We start from the raw sequence: 18,749 nt of genomic DNA, 5'->3' as shown, positions 1-18,749 counted from the left end.
TTTGAATCGAGTCAACAGTTAACAGGTTAAAAAAAAAAGGCTTTACAGAATGTGCTGCCAGTGCTTGAAATGGTATGCAAGAAACTGAGATCGTGAAATGAGCTTTCAAAAACAAAGTATGAGCGTGGTTCTCAAGTTATCTTTCCAAATCGGGTTGATCCTGCTTGTCTAGAAACTACTGCTTCCAGATGAGTTAACAGAATGGGGAGGTGTGTGGTTATTGAGATGAGAAATGAGATGAGAAACTGAGCAGCCCCTCGTCTCATCAGAGCAGCACACGTGGCTTTCCAAGTGTTTGGAGGACAACAAGGCTACCGACTCCTCTGCCTTCCCAGAAAAGCCAGCCCTGTAGGACTCACCCTAGCTTTGAGTCGTGTTCATGGCAAAGCACCTGGGTTTATACGGGGGGGCTGCTGAAGTTTGTTTCCCAGACAGAAGTTTATCCCTCCTGCAGTGTTTTCATCATACAGAATTGCCGACAGGGAAGGCAAAGGAATTTTGCTTCAAACAGTCTTTCAAAAGGACTCTTCCCTCTGATACCAACCATTCACCTGTCTTTCACTGCATGCAAGCCAAACACAGTGACCAGACGGTGTGCTGGCACTTCCAACACACGCTCCTCTGACTCTGTGCGTGCACTTCGCACAGGGTACAGCTGTATGTATGCCCCAAAGCAGCAATTAATCTGCAACAGAAAAGGAAGCAAGTGAAGCACGATGATGGAGGTGCCTTGGAACCTGTGCTTTACATCTGTTTAGGCTCAAAAGGAGAACAGGCGTGCCCTGTCCCGATCAGCTAAAGCTCAGGAAAAGGCAGTTGCCACCCCAGGCTGATGGAGCACGTGGAACCCAAGACTTCTGCCCCCCCCAGCAAGCACAAACACACAACTCACAGCCAGAATTCAACAGTCAGCATTTCCTGAAAGCATGTTCTCATCGCATCTCTCATGAGAAACGAAGCGAAGTATTTCCGAGTCCAATAGGAACGAGGTGAAGGTGAGACTGCCTCTCACGGATGAGGTATATGCTGAACAGAAATCATGCTGCACTATGCGTATGGAACCTGAGGAACTCGTATTGAATAGAAAGAGGGAAGAGGCACCTTCACATTTATGACACAAACCAGAAGGAGGAACTGAAGGCCAAAGGCGTTTCTTCCCCGTCTGGTTGGATGGCCATCCTTGATGAAGATCAGCCACAAGGTTGTCTGGTGGGATTAAGGACTCAGCACACGGAATCACAAGAGGATCTCATTGAGAAGGCACTAGGAAGAAGCATATCGTTTTCTGTTAACAAGATGCATCCTATTTCCAGTCACTGAGCAGGACAAACGTGTAAAGTTGGATTGTTAAGAGAAAATGCTACGGAGCCAAAACGTTAAAAAAAAAAACAGGAAAAAAAAAAGTAGTAAAAAGTAAAGCTGTTTTCAAACAATTAAAATGCTGAACATTTATACAGCAAAATGACACTAAAACCAGCAGCAGACAAAGCACGTCCCACCACCACCACCGGCAAGGGACATGTTGAATGTTTATAAGGTTAACTATAAAACAATTTTACAACCAAAATATGAACAGGCCAATTCAAGTATATATATATGTATATATACAGAATATATTAAAATCATATAAATTATCTATTTATACAAAGGGCGCAAATATAGCAAAAAAAGCTACAGTTGATTAACCAGAACTGAGTTTGAACCTGGAGATGCTGTCATTTTCTCCCATGTTTCTCTTTATAGACTGGATAGATTGATACCTCAGATACCAAGAGCACAGAAAGCAAAAGGCAGGGACCAAATCAGAGGTCTCACTCTGCATGAAGTGACGCTAACGGTGGGCAGGGTACAACTCATATGCAATTCTCATTTAATTATCTCTGTAGTAAATATTTATCAGCTCCTCTACAAGCCATCCACTTCAGATGTACCACCCCACTACTGGTGAGCCTCAATATATTGTTTTTAACCTTTGTTTTCGTCTTACTTCAAACCATAACAGTGTAGAACCACAATCCATTGAAGCACTTAAGATTCTTAAATCCCATCCGTGGGATTATACCTGTATGTTAATGAAGTGCTTTCCTGAAGTCAGGTCTATGTAAATAGGTTCAGTATCAATTGCACCTGAGCCTTCTGTTTTGCTGTAGCACTACATCCCTTTCTTGGATTCAGATTTCAAGGCTTGCTACATCTCAACCCAATGGTTCTGGGCACGCGAGGCGCAGTTAAGGGCAAGCTAAGCTAAGCAGAAATAAAGAGATCAGACTACACGTACACAGAACGCTGGCTTAAAACCAGATGTATGTATGTAGAAAAGAGGTTTCACCATATGCAAGTTAAACGGGGTAGCAATAACAAAACAAAACCCAGCCATACACTACACATAATGAGCAGTGGACATGTATTAGACTGAAAAGAAATCAATGCAAACAGGATTTCCTCAGTTTCAAGTAATCCTTGATGCCCTGTTGGCCAGCTGTGTTATACCATAATAAATATTCTAATTACATTTATACTCTACAATTTAGGTAGCTAATTTTTCTCTCTTACGTATCCAATTATCTCTAGTGAACATTCACCTATGGCTGTCCACACATTCTGCTTTAGCCCCTTGAGAAAAGATTCAAGTTAAATTACACTGCAAATTAAAGACAGTTACATTCTGTATGTTCCTTCTAGGTTTGAAAAATAGGTTTTAAAGGCTTGTCAAAGTTTAGAAGAAAAACCTTTCCATTAAAAAATCTCAGCTTAAAAAAATCATTAAGACATCTGTTTGTTTTTGTTTTTTTTTTTCTGATCCAGGGTACTAATAAAAAGAATACAAATATACTACAATTTGACCAAGAAGACTTTGTGAATACGCTGCTTTTGAGCATGCAACCCCACTGATATCTGCTGAGTTCCAGGTATCAATGTATCCCACTCCACCACAGTTCCTCACCGTTTCCTTTGTCAGTTCCCCATCCCCAACCTACCACCCTATTAATAACGTTATAAAAAAAGGTAAAATCTAGAGTTAGTGGCAAAAATTTTCACAGTAAGTCGTTAAACAAAACGTTATCGTGGTCACCGCCAAGTGATATCAGTCAATTGGACCCTGAAAAATAAGCTTGACGCAGTTGTGTTCCCCAGACAGTTGTGTTGCACAAAAAGGGCAGGCAGCATGAAATGCATGAGTACCGTGAGGCAGAGGGATTTGAGACCAGTACTTTGCAGACTTCTCAGAGCAAACGTGTCCGCAAGGGGTGAAAGCGTGAGTTGGAGGACCAGCATCCACGTAAAAACCTGCTTCGCAGCCAAGCCAGAGAGGCACATAGGGGCCAATGGTTCTGCACATCGGACATTCCCTCTCGTTAGCTTCTGTGTCACTGCGATGTCCCCAGTTGTGATAGCCATGAACGTGACCACAGCTGAGGTATGCCCAGGGCTGCTTCTCTTCCACCACATCTTTACGGTTGATACTGGGAAATGCCAAAGTGTTTAACCCGACGGGACACTGAGGTCTGGCGGCGTTGATCTCCTGCCGCAGAGCTTCGATGTGTTTCTGAGTCGGGGTGTGAAACAGTCCGTCTGCTGTTCTCCACAGAAGGGTGGCTCCACACAGGTCGATGAGGGAGCCATCTTGTAGGACGTTGGTCTCGTTTTCTACCTAGTGGTGGAACACAAAGACCATGGAATCACCATAGAATCATCACCACAGAATGGCTTGGGCTGGAAGGGACCTCAAGGATCATGAAGCTCCAACCCCCCACCACAGGCAGGGCCACCAACCTCCACATTGAATACCAGCCCAGGCTGCCCAGGGCCCCATCCAACCTGGCCTTGAACGCCTCCAGGGATGGACAGGGCATCCACAGCATGATAACCAAAATTAGTGGTCAGGCCTGAGATGCCACTTTCACACTGCCAACTCTGTCTGTAAATACACCCTCTCTCTCAAGAAATACTTACTTTCCCCAGCATGCCAAATAACTGTCTTGTTATTTTTTTATGGTCCTCTATTGGTCTGAATTCATTTCTCATCTCTTCCGTATTTAAGATTATAGTAAGCATAGTTCTGGTAAATGAGATCTTAAATTGGCAACTCTTACATGCTATGGGAATACTAGGTACCGTGCAGATTTCCTTCCTGTAATTCTTTGTGAAGGCATCACACTAACTTCTTCATACCGTGTCCCTTCCCATGGTAAGGTTTGGAACCAGATAGCATTCAAGGTCTCCTCCAGTCCACACCATTCTGCGATCCTGTAACAACTCTCACCTCTGAGCACATTACTTTTTGTCTGGTACTGACTGCTTGCCTTTCATGCCTTTGATAAGTCACCACAGATTGAAGAGGAAACTTGCCATTCCCTCAGGGCTGCATCAGCAAGGCAGCCAGCTAGCTCCCATGTAACTCTTTGTCCATGTGGGCTGGCAATGGGGCTGCTCACACTAAGATCCTCTTTGGACCAAAACCAGCGACTACCCAGGACTGTCCTGATACTCAGATAGCATTTTTTGGCCTGTGGTAGGAGCAAAGCATTTTGCACAAGCATGAACCCCCACAGCATTCCTTCTTAACAGTGAAAGGCTCTTCTGCAGACGTATTATGGATAAGTGATAAATGCAACACCAGCTGCATGCACAGGTACATTCAAAGGTATTATCACAGAGTGAATTACAAGTCACATTTCTCAAGTGACAAGTTCTGCAACCAAAGCCACACAACCATCAGCTTCTGAGCAATGAATCCCCCCCCTCCTCCAAACTAATTAGCCCTCTATTCAATGAGGTGTTCCATGTAAATACAGCCCCAATAAGCATTGCCTAAGGGTTTCTCTTATCTGAATGAAAGCAGGTAATCACGATACATTTTCCAAGGGATTATGCTAAACACATTGTACTTCAGTGAAATATTCTAATTTATTTTAATTTCCAAAGTATATAGGCCACTGCTCCCAGTTTAGTTGTGAAGAATATACATTGAATGAAATTAGGGAGAGGCAGCATACCTACTGCCCAGGTTTGTACATTGAAAATGACTAGAAAATGCCACTAAGACAAAATAAATCCCCTGGACATTAAGTAGGTCACATGAAGTCATCACACCGGCCTAAGAATTCCATGAATGACAAGCAATTTGGCATTCACATTTTAATCTAGTTTAAATTCAGATTAACCGCGTATCATCCTTGAATAAAGCACCTAAATGGTATGATACAGACTACAGATAAAAAGTCACCATCATAAAGTACTACCAGCAGGAAAAAATAAATAAAATACAAAAAACTCTGGTTCAAATAGAGAATCCTTGACTGAATGTGTCCTCCAGGCTGTCTTCTGGACTTTCAGTAGTTTATTCTGCATTCGTTTTCCAAACCCAATGAAGGAGTCAGTTTTCAGCAAAGCAAGTAGCAAAACTGGGTAAGTCAGTTCAGCATGAGCAAACGGGATACCTCTAACACTATTAAACTAATGAGAACTAGAGGCAGCAGCACAAAAGCAGCTTTGGCACTGTATGGGAGATTGGTAATCACAGCCTGAACCTCTGATTAATCAGCTGAGGCAAGTATGGGGTCAGCTGTGGGAGCACAGGTGAGAGTGATGTAGCTGTGCTCCCGGAAGGGGTGGAGCTTGACTCCATCCCCTCTGAGACCTCATTTAAGGGCTGACTCCCACTGGAGCAGTATCTCTTGGAGATCGCTCACCAGGGAGGACTGCCTCAGCTGCTTCAGTCAAGGCACCACCATTGGTGAGTTTTTCCTTTACTTATTCACTTGTATACCTTCTGTACATTTTGTTTCCATCTGTACATTTAAAACCAATACATTTGGCGAGCCAGGTAGGAGCCTGTAAATATCGGAAAAAAAAATGTCTTTCCTGTGGAATGTGTTTAGCTGGTTCAAGGGGGAGAAGATCACCCCCTTAGGGAAAATCCTCCCTGGACAAATACCAGGGTTTGAGGCGTCCCCATATTTTCAATTAGCGACGATTATCGAACAATGGGGGCCCTTACGGGTGACGGGCAATATGTCCCCTTACCATCTAACTGAATACTTTCAGGGGTTGCAAAAAGATATTTTGACAACCAAAGAAAGGCAAATGGCTGCATCCATGGCTGCTTGGCCTTTATTGAATGCTTTAAATCAGGCAGAGGTTAAATCAGATAAGATTGAACATGAAAATCAATTATTAAAAGCCCGCATTGAAAAATTGGAGGGCGAAATTAATCTATTAACGGGGAAAAATTCATCATTTTTTTCAAACACCCCCCAAATTAGATATATTACAATGGATGATAGTAAGGATCCTGAAACATCGGATCAAACTAAGGTCACTAAATCTGACCTAGAAGAGCCACTTAAGACGGACTTATTAGAAGTCCGCCCTATGGTAACCCAAAAAACAAAAAAAGTCCAGGAGCGACCAGCAGGGGTGCCTCCTGATCAATGGACCCCTGCTGACTCCTATTTACACGTAACAGCACGTCCATATACGCCCACCGAACTTATGGATCTAGTACAGCGCTTCAGGCAAAGACCAAGGGAAAGTGTCCCAGCCTGGCTGTTACGATTATGGGACTCGGGAGCAGAAAGTGTAATAGTTAGCGGCTCCGAGGTATCTAAACTAGCAACTATAACAGTCCATCCTGCCCTGAGGCAGAGATTGTACTCAGGGTCCCAGTTCCCTGAAGAGAATCATTCGATCGTAGATTGGATAATGGCTGCCTGCCGTATGGTATGGTCAAATAAAACAGACATGCCAATACATACAGGAATGTGGTCTTCTATGGAAGACCTACAAAATTATATCCGGGAACTAGGCATGCGAGAGGCTGTCTATGAAGATGTATCTGTTAGTCCGGACATGGTGAAGTTTTCCGCGGGAATGAGGGACCTAATCTTACAACAGGCTCCCTCACATATGTATGGAACATTGGTTTCTATATTGAATCCTCTAGTGGCCGCAGAGGCAGCAGTCCAGCATGCTGCCCAATTGGTAGCGGACCTGGGGGAAACGGAGCGCCTAAGAACCAAGCGCAATATTAGAGTAATTGAAGATCCTGAAGTTTTTCCAATAGCCCGAGCCAGGAGATCGGCTCCACGAACCCCTCGGGCGGGACCCATTAGGGTGTCCCGAAAACAAATGTTTAATGATCTACTCCGAGCAGGTGTTCAATTTGCCAAAATTGATGGGCAGCCCAATCACGTTCTGCTTCAGTTGTGGAAACAGCTGAAGGATGAACAAAAATTTCAAAACCGCCCCAAAAGACCGGGGATAAGGCTTATAGAACGACGACCAACAACAGTTTGGAATCTAGAAGACTTTATCGTGCCAAATAGGAAAAAGAGGCCACCTCAGGTGCCTCGGGTCACAGTACCCGAGGCATCAGAGGTAAAAGACCTGAATCTGGCCCAGTTTATGGCGTGATGAGGGACGTCAGTCACCCTAGGGCCTCTAGACGGGACCGGAGGCCCTATGTGGAATTGACAATATATTGGTCCCGAGAAAATGTGCAGAAGGTTATGGCCCTCGTTGATACGGGGGCGGAAACATCTATAATTTATGGAGACCCAACAAAATTCAGAGGGAACAAAGTAATGATTGGAGGCTTTGGGGGACAGACCGTTCCAGTCACCCAAACTTGGGTAAAATTGGGGGTCGGGCGCCTCCCACCACGGGAGTACAAGGTATCTATTGCTCCAATTCCGGAGTACATATTGGGAATTGATATCTTGTGGGGTCTGGCTCTCCACACAACAGTGGGAGAGTTCCGGTTGCGGCAGAGATGCATTAGTATCCGGGCAATTCAGACAATATTGAGAGGCCATGCAAAACATGAGCCTATTTGTCTGCCCAAGCCACGTCGGATTACTAATGTAAAACAGTACAGACTCCCAGGTGGGCAGGATGAAATAACAAAAACAGTGCAGGAATTAGAAAGAGTGGGTATTATAAGGCCTGCACATAGCCCGTACAACTCCCCAATATGGCCAGTGCGAAAATCGGATGGAACATGGAGGATGACAGTGGATTACAGGGAATTAAACAAGGTCACGCCGCCCGTTCATGCAGCCGTACCCAATATTGCCTCCCTAATGGACACACTAAGTAGAGAAATTAAAACGTATCACTGTGTCCTAGACTTAGCGAATGCATTCTTCAGTATTCCGATTAGTGAAGAATCACAAGACCAGTTTGCATTCACATGGGAAGGCAGGCAGTGGACTTTTCAGGTTCTGCCGCAAGGGTACGTGCATTCACCTACTTTTTGTCATAATTTGGTGGCGCGTGATCTGGCTAAGTGGCAGAAGCCACATAATGTAAATTTATATCATTATATTGATGACCTCCTGTTAACATCCGATTCATTAGAGGCGGTGAGACAAGCAGCAGATTTATTGATAGCTTATCTGCAAAAGAGAGGGTGGGCTATAAACCCACAGAAGGTGCAAGGTCCGGGGCTATCTGTAAAATTCCTGGGAGTAATTTGGTCCGGAAAAACCAAAGTACTACCCAGTGCAGTAGTGGATAAAGTCCAAGCGTTCCCAGTCCCTACAACATCAAAACAGCTACAAGAGTTCTTAGGTATATTAGGGTATTGGCGCTCCTTTATACCTCACTTAGCTCAGTTGTTGAGGCCATTGTATAAGCTTACCAAGAAGGGTCAATCGTGGAACTGGGGGAAGGTAGAACAAGATGCTTTCCAACAGGCAAAGCTGGCAGTTAAACAAGCCCAGGCATTGGGTATATTTGATCCGACCCTCCCAGCTGAACTAGACGTTCATGTTACCCAGGATGGTTTTGGCTGGGGCCTGTGGCAACGCCAGAGTTCTGTTCGAACCCCCATTGGATTCTGGTCTCAGGTTTGGCACGGAGCAGAAGAAAGATACAGCATGATTGAAAAACAGTTATTGGCTGCCTATTCAGCGTTACAAGCGGTAGAGCCAATAACGCAAACAGCAGAGGTTATAGTTAAAACTACATTACCGATCCAGGGGTGGGTAAGAGATCTAACTCACCTTCCTAAGACAGGGGTGGCCCAAGCACAGACGGTAGCACGATGGGTCGCCTATCTAAGTCAAAGAAGCAGCTTGTCTTCGTCTCCACTCAAGGAGGAATTACAGAAGATCTTAGGCCCAGTGACATATCGCAGTGATACGCCGAAAGAACCAATGGTCGCTCCACCAGAGAAGAGCCCTGTTCAGGAAGGAAGATATCCTATTCCTGAAGATGCCTGGTATACGGATGGGTCCAGCAGAGGCAACCCGAGCAAGTGGCGAGCTATAGCATACCATCCCTCTACTGAGACAATCTGGTTTGATGAGGGGGATGGTCAGAGCAGCCAATGGGCAGAATTACGAGCCGTGTGGATGGTTATAACTAAAGAACCTGGTGATGGCATCCTGAACATCTGTACGGATAGCTGGGCCGTGTACCGGGGGCTTACTCTGTGGATTACGCAGTGGGCTACCCAGGAATGGACTATCCACGCCCGACCGATCTGGGGGAAAGACATGTGGGTAGACATTTGGAATACAGTCAAACACAGGACGGTATGTGTCTACCATGTCTCTGGTCATCAACCCCTGCAGTCACCAGGAAACGATGAAGCGGACACACTGGCCCGAGTTCGATGGATTGGGAATTCACAATCCGAAAATATTGCCCGATGGTTACATCAGAAGCTACGGCATGCTGGACAAAAGATAATGTGGGCAGCTGCTAAAGCATGGGGGCTGCCTGTACAGTTATCTGATATCGTCCAAGCATGTCAGGACTGTGACGCTTGCTCGAAGATGAGACCAAGACCGTTGCCTGAAACAACATCCCACATTGCTAGAGGATATAGTCCTCTTCAGAGATGGCAGGTTGATTACATTGGGCCCCTCCCTCGGTCTGAGGGGGCGAGATATGCCCTGACCTGCGTTGATACTGTAAGTGGACTGCTGCAAGCCTATCCCGTACCAAAGGCAAATCAAGCATATACAATTAAGGCACTCACTAAACTGATGTCTGCATATGGGACACCTCAAGTCATCGAGAGCGACCAAGGGACTCACTTTACTGGAGCGATACAGCGCTGGGCAGAAGAGAACAACATTGAATGGCGATTCCATCTGCCATATAATCCAACAGGGGCAGGCCTTATTGAACGCTACAATGGTATTCTTAAGGCTGCCCTGAAGACAGACTCCCAGTCCCTGCAGGGGTGGACAAAAAGATTATACGAAACCCTGCGGGACTTGAACGAAAGACCTCGGGATGGCAGACCCAGTGCTCTGAAAATGTTACACACTATATGGGCCTCCCCTCTTAGGATTCAAATTACAGGTGCTGATAATGAGGTAAAACCGCAGGTTGGTAATGACAATAATCTTCTGCTCCCTGCCCCTGAGAATCTAAAACCAGGAATCCATAAGATAAATTGGCCCTGGAAGGTGCAAGTAGGACCTAAGTGGTGTGGCCTACTTGCACCTTGGGGGAGACTATTGGAGGTGGGAGGTTCAGTTACCCCCTCGGTGATAGGTACATGGCCTACTGACATCGTGGTCAATACTCCGGTCTTTATTGCTAAAGGGACACCCATCATGTCCCTATGGCAGATCAGGACTCCTCCTCTGGTGCCAGATATAGTTATACAGCCACAGATATCTGGCCAGAGGGTATGGTATCGGAGGCCGGGACATAATCCGGTGCGAGCAGAAGTATTGACCCAAGACAAGAATACGGCCTGTATCTTGCCCTGGAGGGCAGACCTTCCTCTCCTGGTACCCTTGAAACATCTGTATTACTCTCCCTAAGATTCTAAGCCTCTAGGACCATCAGAGAACAATTTGTGTGGACTGATGAAACGCAAATGGACCTGCACCTCGAGATGGCTTGTCTCCAGTAACATCTATCAAGCACTGGCCCACGGAAGATCGTGAATACCCATCCAATCATCATTTGAATAACATCAGCATTCGGTGCGACGGGAAATTGTATCAGCGTCGCGTTGGGTCTCTGTGATAAGGGAAAACTCACCTAATCATTGGTTCACGCTGTGAAGGGGTGGAGTGTATGGGAGATTGGTAATCACAGCCTGAACCTCTGATTAATCAGCTGAGGCAAGTATGGGGTCAGCTGTGGGAGCACAGGTGAGAGTGATGTAGCTGTGCTCCCGGAAGGGGTGGAGCTTGACTCCATCCCCTCTGAGACCTCATTTAAGGGCTGACTCCCACTGGAGCAGTATCTCTTGGAGATCGCTCACCAGGGAGGACTGCCTCAGCTGCTTCAGTCAAGGCACCACCATTGGTGAGTTTTTCCTTTACTTATTCACTTGTATACCTTCTGTACATTTTGTTTCCATCTGTACATTTAAAACCAATACAGGCACGAAGGAGAGAGGGATGAAAATCCTCTCCCCCCTGTTCTCAGCGCTTAAAGCCTAGCAGATGGATGATGAATTTAACACAGGCACAGGTTGGCAGCTGAAGCCTTCCACTGTTGGTAAAGGCAAAGCTATCCTGCTCCATAGGAGAATACAGGAATATACTTAGCAGGGCTCCTTTTATCTTCCTAGTAACAGGTAAATCAAACAGAAGCAGCGCTATTCAAACTCGTTTTGCATACAAGCAGACTCTTTCAAGGTTCTAAGTGCAAGGGGAGCTGTCTTTTGCAATACTAACTTCCAGATCTTCCCATGTCTCAGAAGGACATTTAAGAGGTGAAGATTCAAGAGCAAAGTTTGTTTAGCTTTTACACTCGGTGCTGCCTCAGTTGGAAAGAAGTGACATTAGGAGAAAACTAAAGAGAATTCTGTATGAGTAGAAACAGAACAGCAACAAGAACGTACTGTAGCACACATGTACTTCAATGCTATTGGTACCCTCTACCCTCACTCTGGTTTAATGACCAACTGCTTTCCACTTACCAGTTTCCCTCTTTGCTGAGCAGATCTGGTTTCCCGGAGGGTGTATACATCCCCACAGACAGAGATCTCACGCCAAACTCCAGGTTTAGACTCCTCAGTGAACCCTCCTTTCGGATGCATGACCAACACCCCATTGGTCGTTAACCCATCCATGTGGCCATCGGGATTTTTCCATTTTGCTGCTTTTTCCTGCGTGTGACAACCACCCCCAGAAAGAAAGTTGGCCTGTGAGTTTACAGATTGAAGTTGACAGATGAACTCCTTTGTCTTCAGCACCCAAAACCACAACAGCAGCTTATTCCCAATGAGCGTAACAGGAAAACCCAAAGAAAAACTCGTAACAGCCATTATAGTAGACCTTCATCAATAGAGACAATTATCACCAAGAGTCCATGGTAATAAACTTGGCATGTAAAACTACAGTTACTTCTTAATACAGTGGCTGGTACACTTCAGTAATAGAAGTCTAACAACAGGATAAGTTATCAACTAATAACAAGAGAATCCGAGGGCTTGAAAATAAAAGAGGCCAAAAATTGAGTTTGCTCATATGTGATGTAATTAGTAGTGTTACTTACACCGAGAAATATGTTTTTAGAAGAGTCAAATCCAGCTGCAAAAATCCTTGCAGTATATGGCGGGCTCCTGTCACAAACAATCCTGCATGCAAAGCGGGATATGGTGCTCTGTGTAATCTGAGTTTCGTCGTTGTTTTGACTCCCAGAAATAGTATCTGTCACTACAAAGTCTATGGGGCTTTCTGTTGACCTCCCGACCTGCAAAAGGTAGTAAGATAGAGGTATAGTTAGAAAGAATCATGGGAACATCACCTATTGAGGGCACAATTTTGTCAAGTCAATATTGACGACATCAAAAACCTACTGTCTACTGAATTTCTGGATCACAGAATCACAGAACAGCCTGCGTTGCAAAGGCCTACAATGCTCATCCAGTCCCAACCCCCTGCTGTGTGCAGGGTCTCCAACCAGCAGCCCAGGCTGCCCAGAGCCACATCCAGCCTGGCCTTGAATGCCTGCAGTCAGAAACAGATTTTTGTCTGCTGACCAGCAGGGTTTTTATTTTTCTGAAGAAAAAGGGTTCTTGTTTTATATCTTGCAGCCTACATGGTTTAGCTGTAGAACTGGGAGCACCTATGCAGCGCAAAACAAGACAGCAGGAACTAAACTTGTGGTTGGACTTGATGGTCTTTAAGGGCTTTTCCAACCTGAGCAATTCTAGGATTTCATGAATTGCAATCTCAGTGCCCAAGAAGTTGCATTCAACTTCACTTTTTACTCTACAAAGGAAACTAGTGGAGCACACATCTCCTCCCATCATGAATATTAAGACCTCTGTGAGTCAAATTCAGTGTATCGGCCTACAATGGTAAAGAAAAGTTATCTAAGAGTTGAGAAAAATGATATGTTTGATACAGAAGCCTTGTCACAACTGAATGATAGGAACAGTGCAGGATCTTTCCTACACTCCTGTTCTATCTGCAGTTCTGCTTTGCAATGCTGCTCTTGAATGCAAGCTGGAAGTCGCGTCTCAAGGAACACATCCAATTCTTTCCTCTGTATCACAGCTTGAAGTAAAAAATATGATGAGCTTGTCACAGAAAAACCACCAAGGAAATACTAACAGAGACCTCATCAAAAGCATGCACTTCAATTCTTTCAGTGAGAGTAACACAATTGCCAGAATACCCAATAGATAGAGTTTAGAAAACCACTTAATGTAGGAAATTCTGATTTATGAAACTTGACAGGTTCAATCTAATAAACTGTAAAGCTGTTTTCTACAACATTACCCCAACAGGCTCCTATTTGCCACCCAGTGCAGCTAAGAGTCAGCACTGACCAGCAGCAGGAAGCTCACTCATAACTTTGGACTCTAATCCATACGCAAAGTCTCTTAAAGGGTAATAAATAACAGAGTTATTTAAGTTGCTCTTAACAAGCTCCTGCCTGCTGCAGTCTCTCCAGCAGATCACTCAAAGCTTTAAGATGCAACCAGAAAATCCTGGCTTATTTTCCGACCGGTGCCATCGTTTCACCCACCTGCTTCCAACACCACGCTATGAATCTTGCAATTGATATACCAGACAGCTTCTGTTGTCTGCACTACAGGTTGCTGTTAAAAGCTGTTAGAGCCAGGCCATCAGTCAACTTGCTACTGCCTACTGTCAGTCAAGCAGTGTTATCAAAAAGCCCTCACTCCTGAGACTAGGCAAACCCAGCCAGCCTGCCAGCCCACAATGCAACTGCTGTACATTCTTCAACTCAACAGAACTCTGCTATGATGATAGGGAGAAACAGACCATGCATTTTACGTTGTCTTCAAGAGAAATCTCATGTTCATATGCATATACACTTCATCTAGGTGTCACTCATACAAAAAACTCCACAGTAGCATTTGTGCTCAAAAAGCACTACACAATTACACCAAGGAATAAAACATACAACAGAAAAATAAACACAAATGTAACCCACATGGCTAACAGGGAACAGGGGCTGGAATATGTGCATGGTGTTATAAAGTAGATAATTAATAGGTTATACACAGGAACATATGGAAATTTTAATGCCATGATTGAAAGCATCAAGAAATGGCATGGTTTGCCTATGACAGCACGTTTCATCAGGGCCTGAGGAGGGGCCCCAAGCCTTAAGATAATCCTCCATCTTGCATTATCCTTTTCTTTCCAGACTCTGTGCCCTTACCACTGTTCCACAGGGGTCAGGAAAACCAACTTCAGAAGAAAGCCGCAAACTCCAAGAACTGCCTACTCGAGCGATGATTGATCAGCAGTAAAGTTGTATCCTGCAGATCAATAGACACAACTAGGAATTTGCTACTGTGTGTGACAGAGCAGCATAGAACAGCCCTCCAGTAGCTACTCTGACAGCCCACAGCCTAAATCTTGAGAATAATTAAAGCCCAGTGGCTTGCCCAAGTTAACAGAAGCCTCTTCAGCTGCTGTCTGAACACGCCTTGAGCAGCAAAATACTGTCACAATCTACCAGACTATTTCCTTCCCCATTACATGGTTATCAGACCCCTCAGGCCCCTATCTGCAGCACACTGAAGGAAGCTACAGGCAGGGGAAACATGAACCAGCACGCAGCACTCAAGGTAAAGCCGAGATCAAGTCACAGCATGACAGCCTTCACATTGGCTGCGCTGAAAAGACTAATTTGAACAACACAGGAGTTGTAACCCTGACACATGAGCTGTTTGAGGGGGCTCCTGGAGGACTGGGATGCTCTACAAACACCAGACTCAGCTCCAACGTTTTGTTAATAAGATGGGATGGGTTGGCTTGTAACAGGTCAAACCAGTCATGTAACTACAAAGGTACGACAGACAATGGCATGAAACCGCAGGCAGCATCTCAGAGGTGAATGAGAAGCAAAAATGAGAGCTTTTGTGACATTTCACTTGGCATCTGAGAGCTGATCCAGGCTTGCAGAACGGCAGTAAGATGTGCACTGCAGTGCCAGCTGGTGCAGTAGGTCTCTGGGTCAGTTCATGCTGTCTCACTGTGTTACTCCATGCAAGTTCCTGCTCTGCTGAGCATCAGGGGATCCCAACGGGTGCCAGGGAAAGCTGCTACGTTAGCTAGGCTGCTCTACACTGAAACAGACAGTTCCTCTCCAAGGTAAAATCCTGGTTTAGGTTTGAAGTACCTTTAATTAGCTTCCTTACCCGACTGCCTTAGACAGGCATCACCTGGACTGTAGCCTGTAGAGCATGGCTTTGCTTCAAGCTGCTGGATTTCATTAGTGACAGCTGATCCCTCCAGCTAATTCTTTACTGACATCCCTCCCTAAAGTAAAAACTGCAACTACCGCTATACTATACAACCAAGGGAAGAGCTATCTATACAACACAACAACAAAAAAACCCCGCTACTCTCCACTAGCATGAAGAATTATTTGTGTTACTCTACACAAGAGGTAGAAAAACTCCACCTTTCATAAACAGCTTTCCGTGATGACTGAAATGTACAAGCACTTTGCTGCAGCTGCTCCAAGCTCAGGAGCCACAAAACAAGAGATAAGCATCAACCAGTTCTATTTTCCTTTTGCCAAAGTTCTTCAGTTCACCCCAAGCGATCATTTCTTAATCAAGCAGCAGCACACGGGCAACACTTTTTCTTCTCCGTCTCTTTTTGGACTGAATCAGTCCCAAGAAACACTGGGAAAACATTACATAGAGTGAAGAGCAGAAGCCCCACGAGGTAAGAAACCTTTTCATCTTGACAGAGCCATTTCCTCTTCTGTCAACAGCACTCAGTCGCTGACCCTTCTGAATCTGAAAGGCTCAATGAGCGGGGATAACAATCCATGATAAGATGCTCTAATTACAGAGGTCACTGACGAGATGGACCCAATTAGTTTAGATTAGAAAAGGTTGTGCATCTTGGTTTTTCCTCCAAGCTTGAAGTTTCCACTGAAATAAGCATCACACAATAGCTAGCTTGGCTTACCAGAATATCAGGTGAAGGAGAAAAACAAACATGCATACGTGGGGATGTTAAGGTACATAGCTCAGAGAAACTCAGCACAGGACCCTTTCCTTCTTTCTCCCCCCACGTTCTGCTCTCATCCACTTCCTTTTACTGCAGTTACTTGATGAACTGGAAGCTGGCATGGGCAGGAAGGCACATGATTTCTGCTTATTCATGAATTCAAATGGACTGCTCGTTCCTTTCTGGTAACATTTGTACAATCACCACACTGCCCTTGCAGTAAAAGCAAAGAGCAGCGCCAGCAGTGAGGCAGCACAGATATTAACAGGTGCTTGCAGCGGTCTGAGAACAGATTAGAGCAACTGCATTTGGCCACAAGAATTCCACACCACAGACAAGACGCCCTGAAGAATATAAAGCAGAACTGTGGTCTCACGTATTGCCTTAAAGATATTTAAAGGAATGAGTTGCATAGATCCTTACCTGAAACATGTCTGTGTCTTTATCATGAGTGTACTCCACTACAACCGTCTGATTTCTGGATAAGGTGTAAGAGATGCTGTGCTGACCTTTACAGCTGATAGCCTGTTGAATTAGAAAAGAAAATAAATTATATACAGTTTCCACATAGATATCATCATAAAATTCATTTTGCTATATAAAAACCTCTGACTGTGATGGTAATTTACTCCAAGGCTAGGTAAATAAATACAGGATTTCTCATTTTAATAGTAAATCACAAGCTGCAAACATTTGCTTCTGGTTTAAAATACCCATACCTACCGTTTTCATGGTTCAGACTCCAAGCATGTGGCCTTAACTCAAATGATACCAAGTTCCCAGGCCTCAGAGGAACCCAGCCCCAAAGATTGGGCTTTTTGTGTCCTCCAGATCAGTTCTGTTTCTTTAAGCAAGCACACAATTAGATCAATTTCCAATTAGAAGTGCCAGGATTTTGGAGGTAGGAGCGTCGTTGCAATTGAGCAGACTTTGCACTTACATAAATCATGAGGAAGAGCATGCACTTTCAACGTGTTTTTCCTCACTGCAGTATTTCTTACTCCCTGCCAAAGGAAACTGATCTCTACAGCTATGAATGCAGCAAAGGTGAAGCAGGACTTCAGCATTTAAAACACAGCTACAAGAGGCCACCTCCTGTTGCACATATAGCAGGGGGTTGAAACGAGATGATCATTGTAGTCCTTTTCAACCCAGGCCATTCTATGATACGATATAATCTGGCTATGTCTAAATTCCTATTAAGCTTTCCATAGAGATGTAAAGCTGGGTAAAGCTGTACCAGTGCAGCAACAACGGAATGGAGACATCACTCCAACACAGGAGTGCTCACAGCTCTGAAAAAAGACACCCACAAACAAGACATACACTAAGAAACCCATTTCCCAGCTAAATAAGAGCACAGCTGTCCCAGTGGAGAGCTGTAAGACACAGCAGTCTTTTTGGGACCCTCTGAGACTCATACAGCATTTCTGTGGCGCTAATGATTGGTTCTCAGGCAATACTTATTGTGCAATGTCAAAGCATAACTGCACTCAGTGCACAATGTCAATGCATCAACAAAAGCTTCAGGACAGAGGAGAGCCCACTGAGAAACTGTGCCTGTTGGCTAACAGGGGAGTACACATAAGTATCAAGCCCATATAACGGCATATAATTAGGAAAAAGGTAATAACTTCCTACTCAGAAACACTCGCAGATACTTAAGTACTGAATTAATAAGTAAATTAAAGCTTCCTCCAGATTCCTGCTGAAGGGGTTCGTTTTCTAGAAGACATTCTCTCAACAGCTTCACTCCCTTACAGGGCTCTTCACCTACCAGATCACAGCTGGGCTGGGTAAGCCAAGCAGCTACATGCATTCTGCTTTTCTGTCATCGCTCATAGAAGCCCAGAAGTTCCTAATGCTGCAAGTGTTAAACTAATCATTAGGCACATTGCTGAATGTTAGGGGTACCTAAAAACAGCGACACTAAAAGCCTGCTAAGGGTGAGCCAAACTATTGATGCATACATTAAAAAACACTGGCAGCATGACTTACTTTTTGCAACCAAGTGTCTGCAGCAACACATGACAGGCTGCTTTACAACACGCCTCTGCTGAAAGCAACTTCAACACCTGCTAAAGCTTCAGGCTTAGGTGATAATACCTGGAGGCAAAGGATTGGGCAAGATGACTTCAGCAGTCCCTCCCAATCGTTTGTCTGCAAGCAAGCTTTTCACACTTGAGAGGTTCTGTGACTTCAAGCCATAGAGCCCAGTTCCTCTGTTTCTCTTCCAACAGGGATAATGACTGCTGAAAAGTGAGGTAAACACACTTGGTGGTTGGTGGTGCGCTAACAGATTCGAAATGTCTC

The 18,749-nt window shown here is 44.8% G+C and overlaps 1 protein-coding gene across 1 annotated transcript in view; it reads right to left on the bottom strand.

Annotated features, from left to right (window-relative positions):
* Positions 1-2,287: 2,287 nt before the first annotated feature.
* The window catches only part of PELI2 (pellino E3 ubiquitin protein ligase family member 2), a 58,159-nt gene continuing 41,697 nt past the window's right edge, over positions 2,288-18,749 (bottom strand). The window contains exons 3-6 of the mRNA XM_072338794.1: positions 16,860-16,961; positions 12,481-12,678; positions 11,903-12,091; positions 2,288-3,652 (exon numbers count right to left, since the gene is read on the bottom strand). Coding sequence (XP_072194895.1) covers positions 3,086-3,652; positions 11,903-12,091; positions 12,481-12,678; positions 16,860-16,961 — 1,056 coding nt within the window. The 3' untranslated portion in view covers positions 2,288-3,085. The remainder of the gene's footprint in view (positions 3,653-11,902; positions 12,092-12,480; positions 12,679-16,859; positions 16,962-18,749) is intronic.

This window comes from Excalfactoria chinensis, chromosome 5 (assembly GCF_039878825.1).
Source record: "Excalfactoria chinensis isolate bCotChi1 chromosome 5, bCotChi1.hap2, whole genome shotgun sequence".
In the NCBI taxonomy this organism is placed as follows: Eukaryota; Metazoa; Chordata; class Aves; order Galliformes; family Phasianidae; genus Excalfactoria; species Excalfactoria chinensis.
Note: the sequence above shows the minus strand (reverse complement) of the source record. Positions and strands in the feature narration are given on the sequence as shown.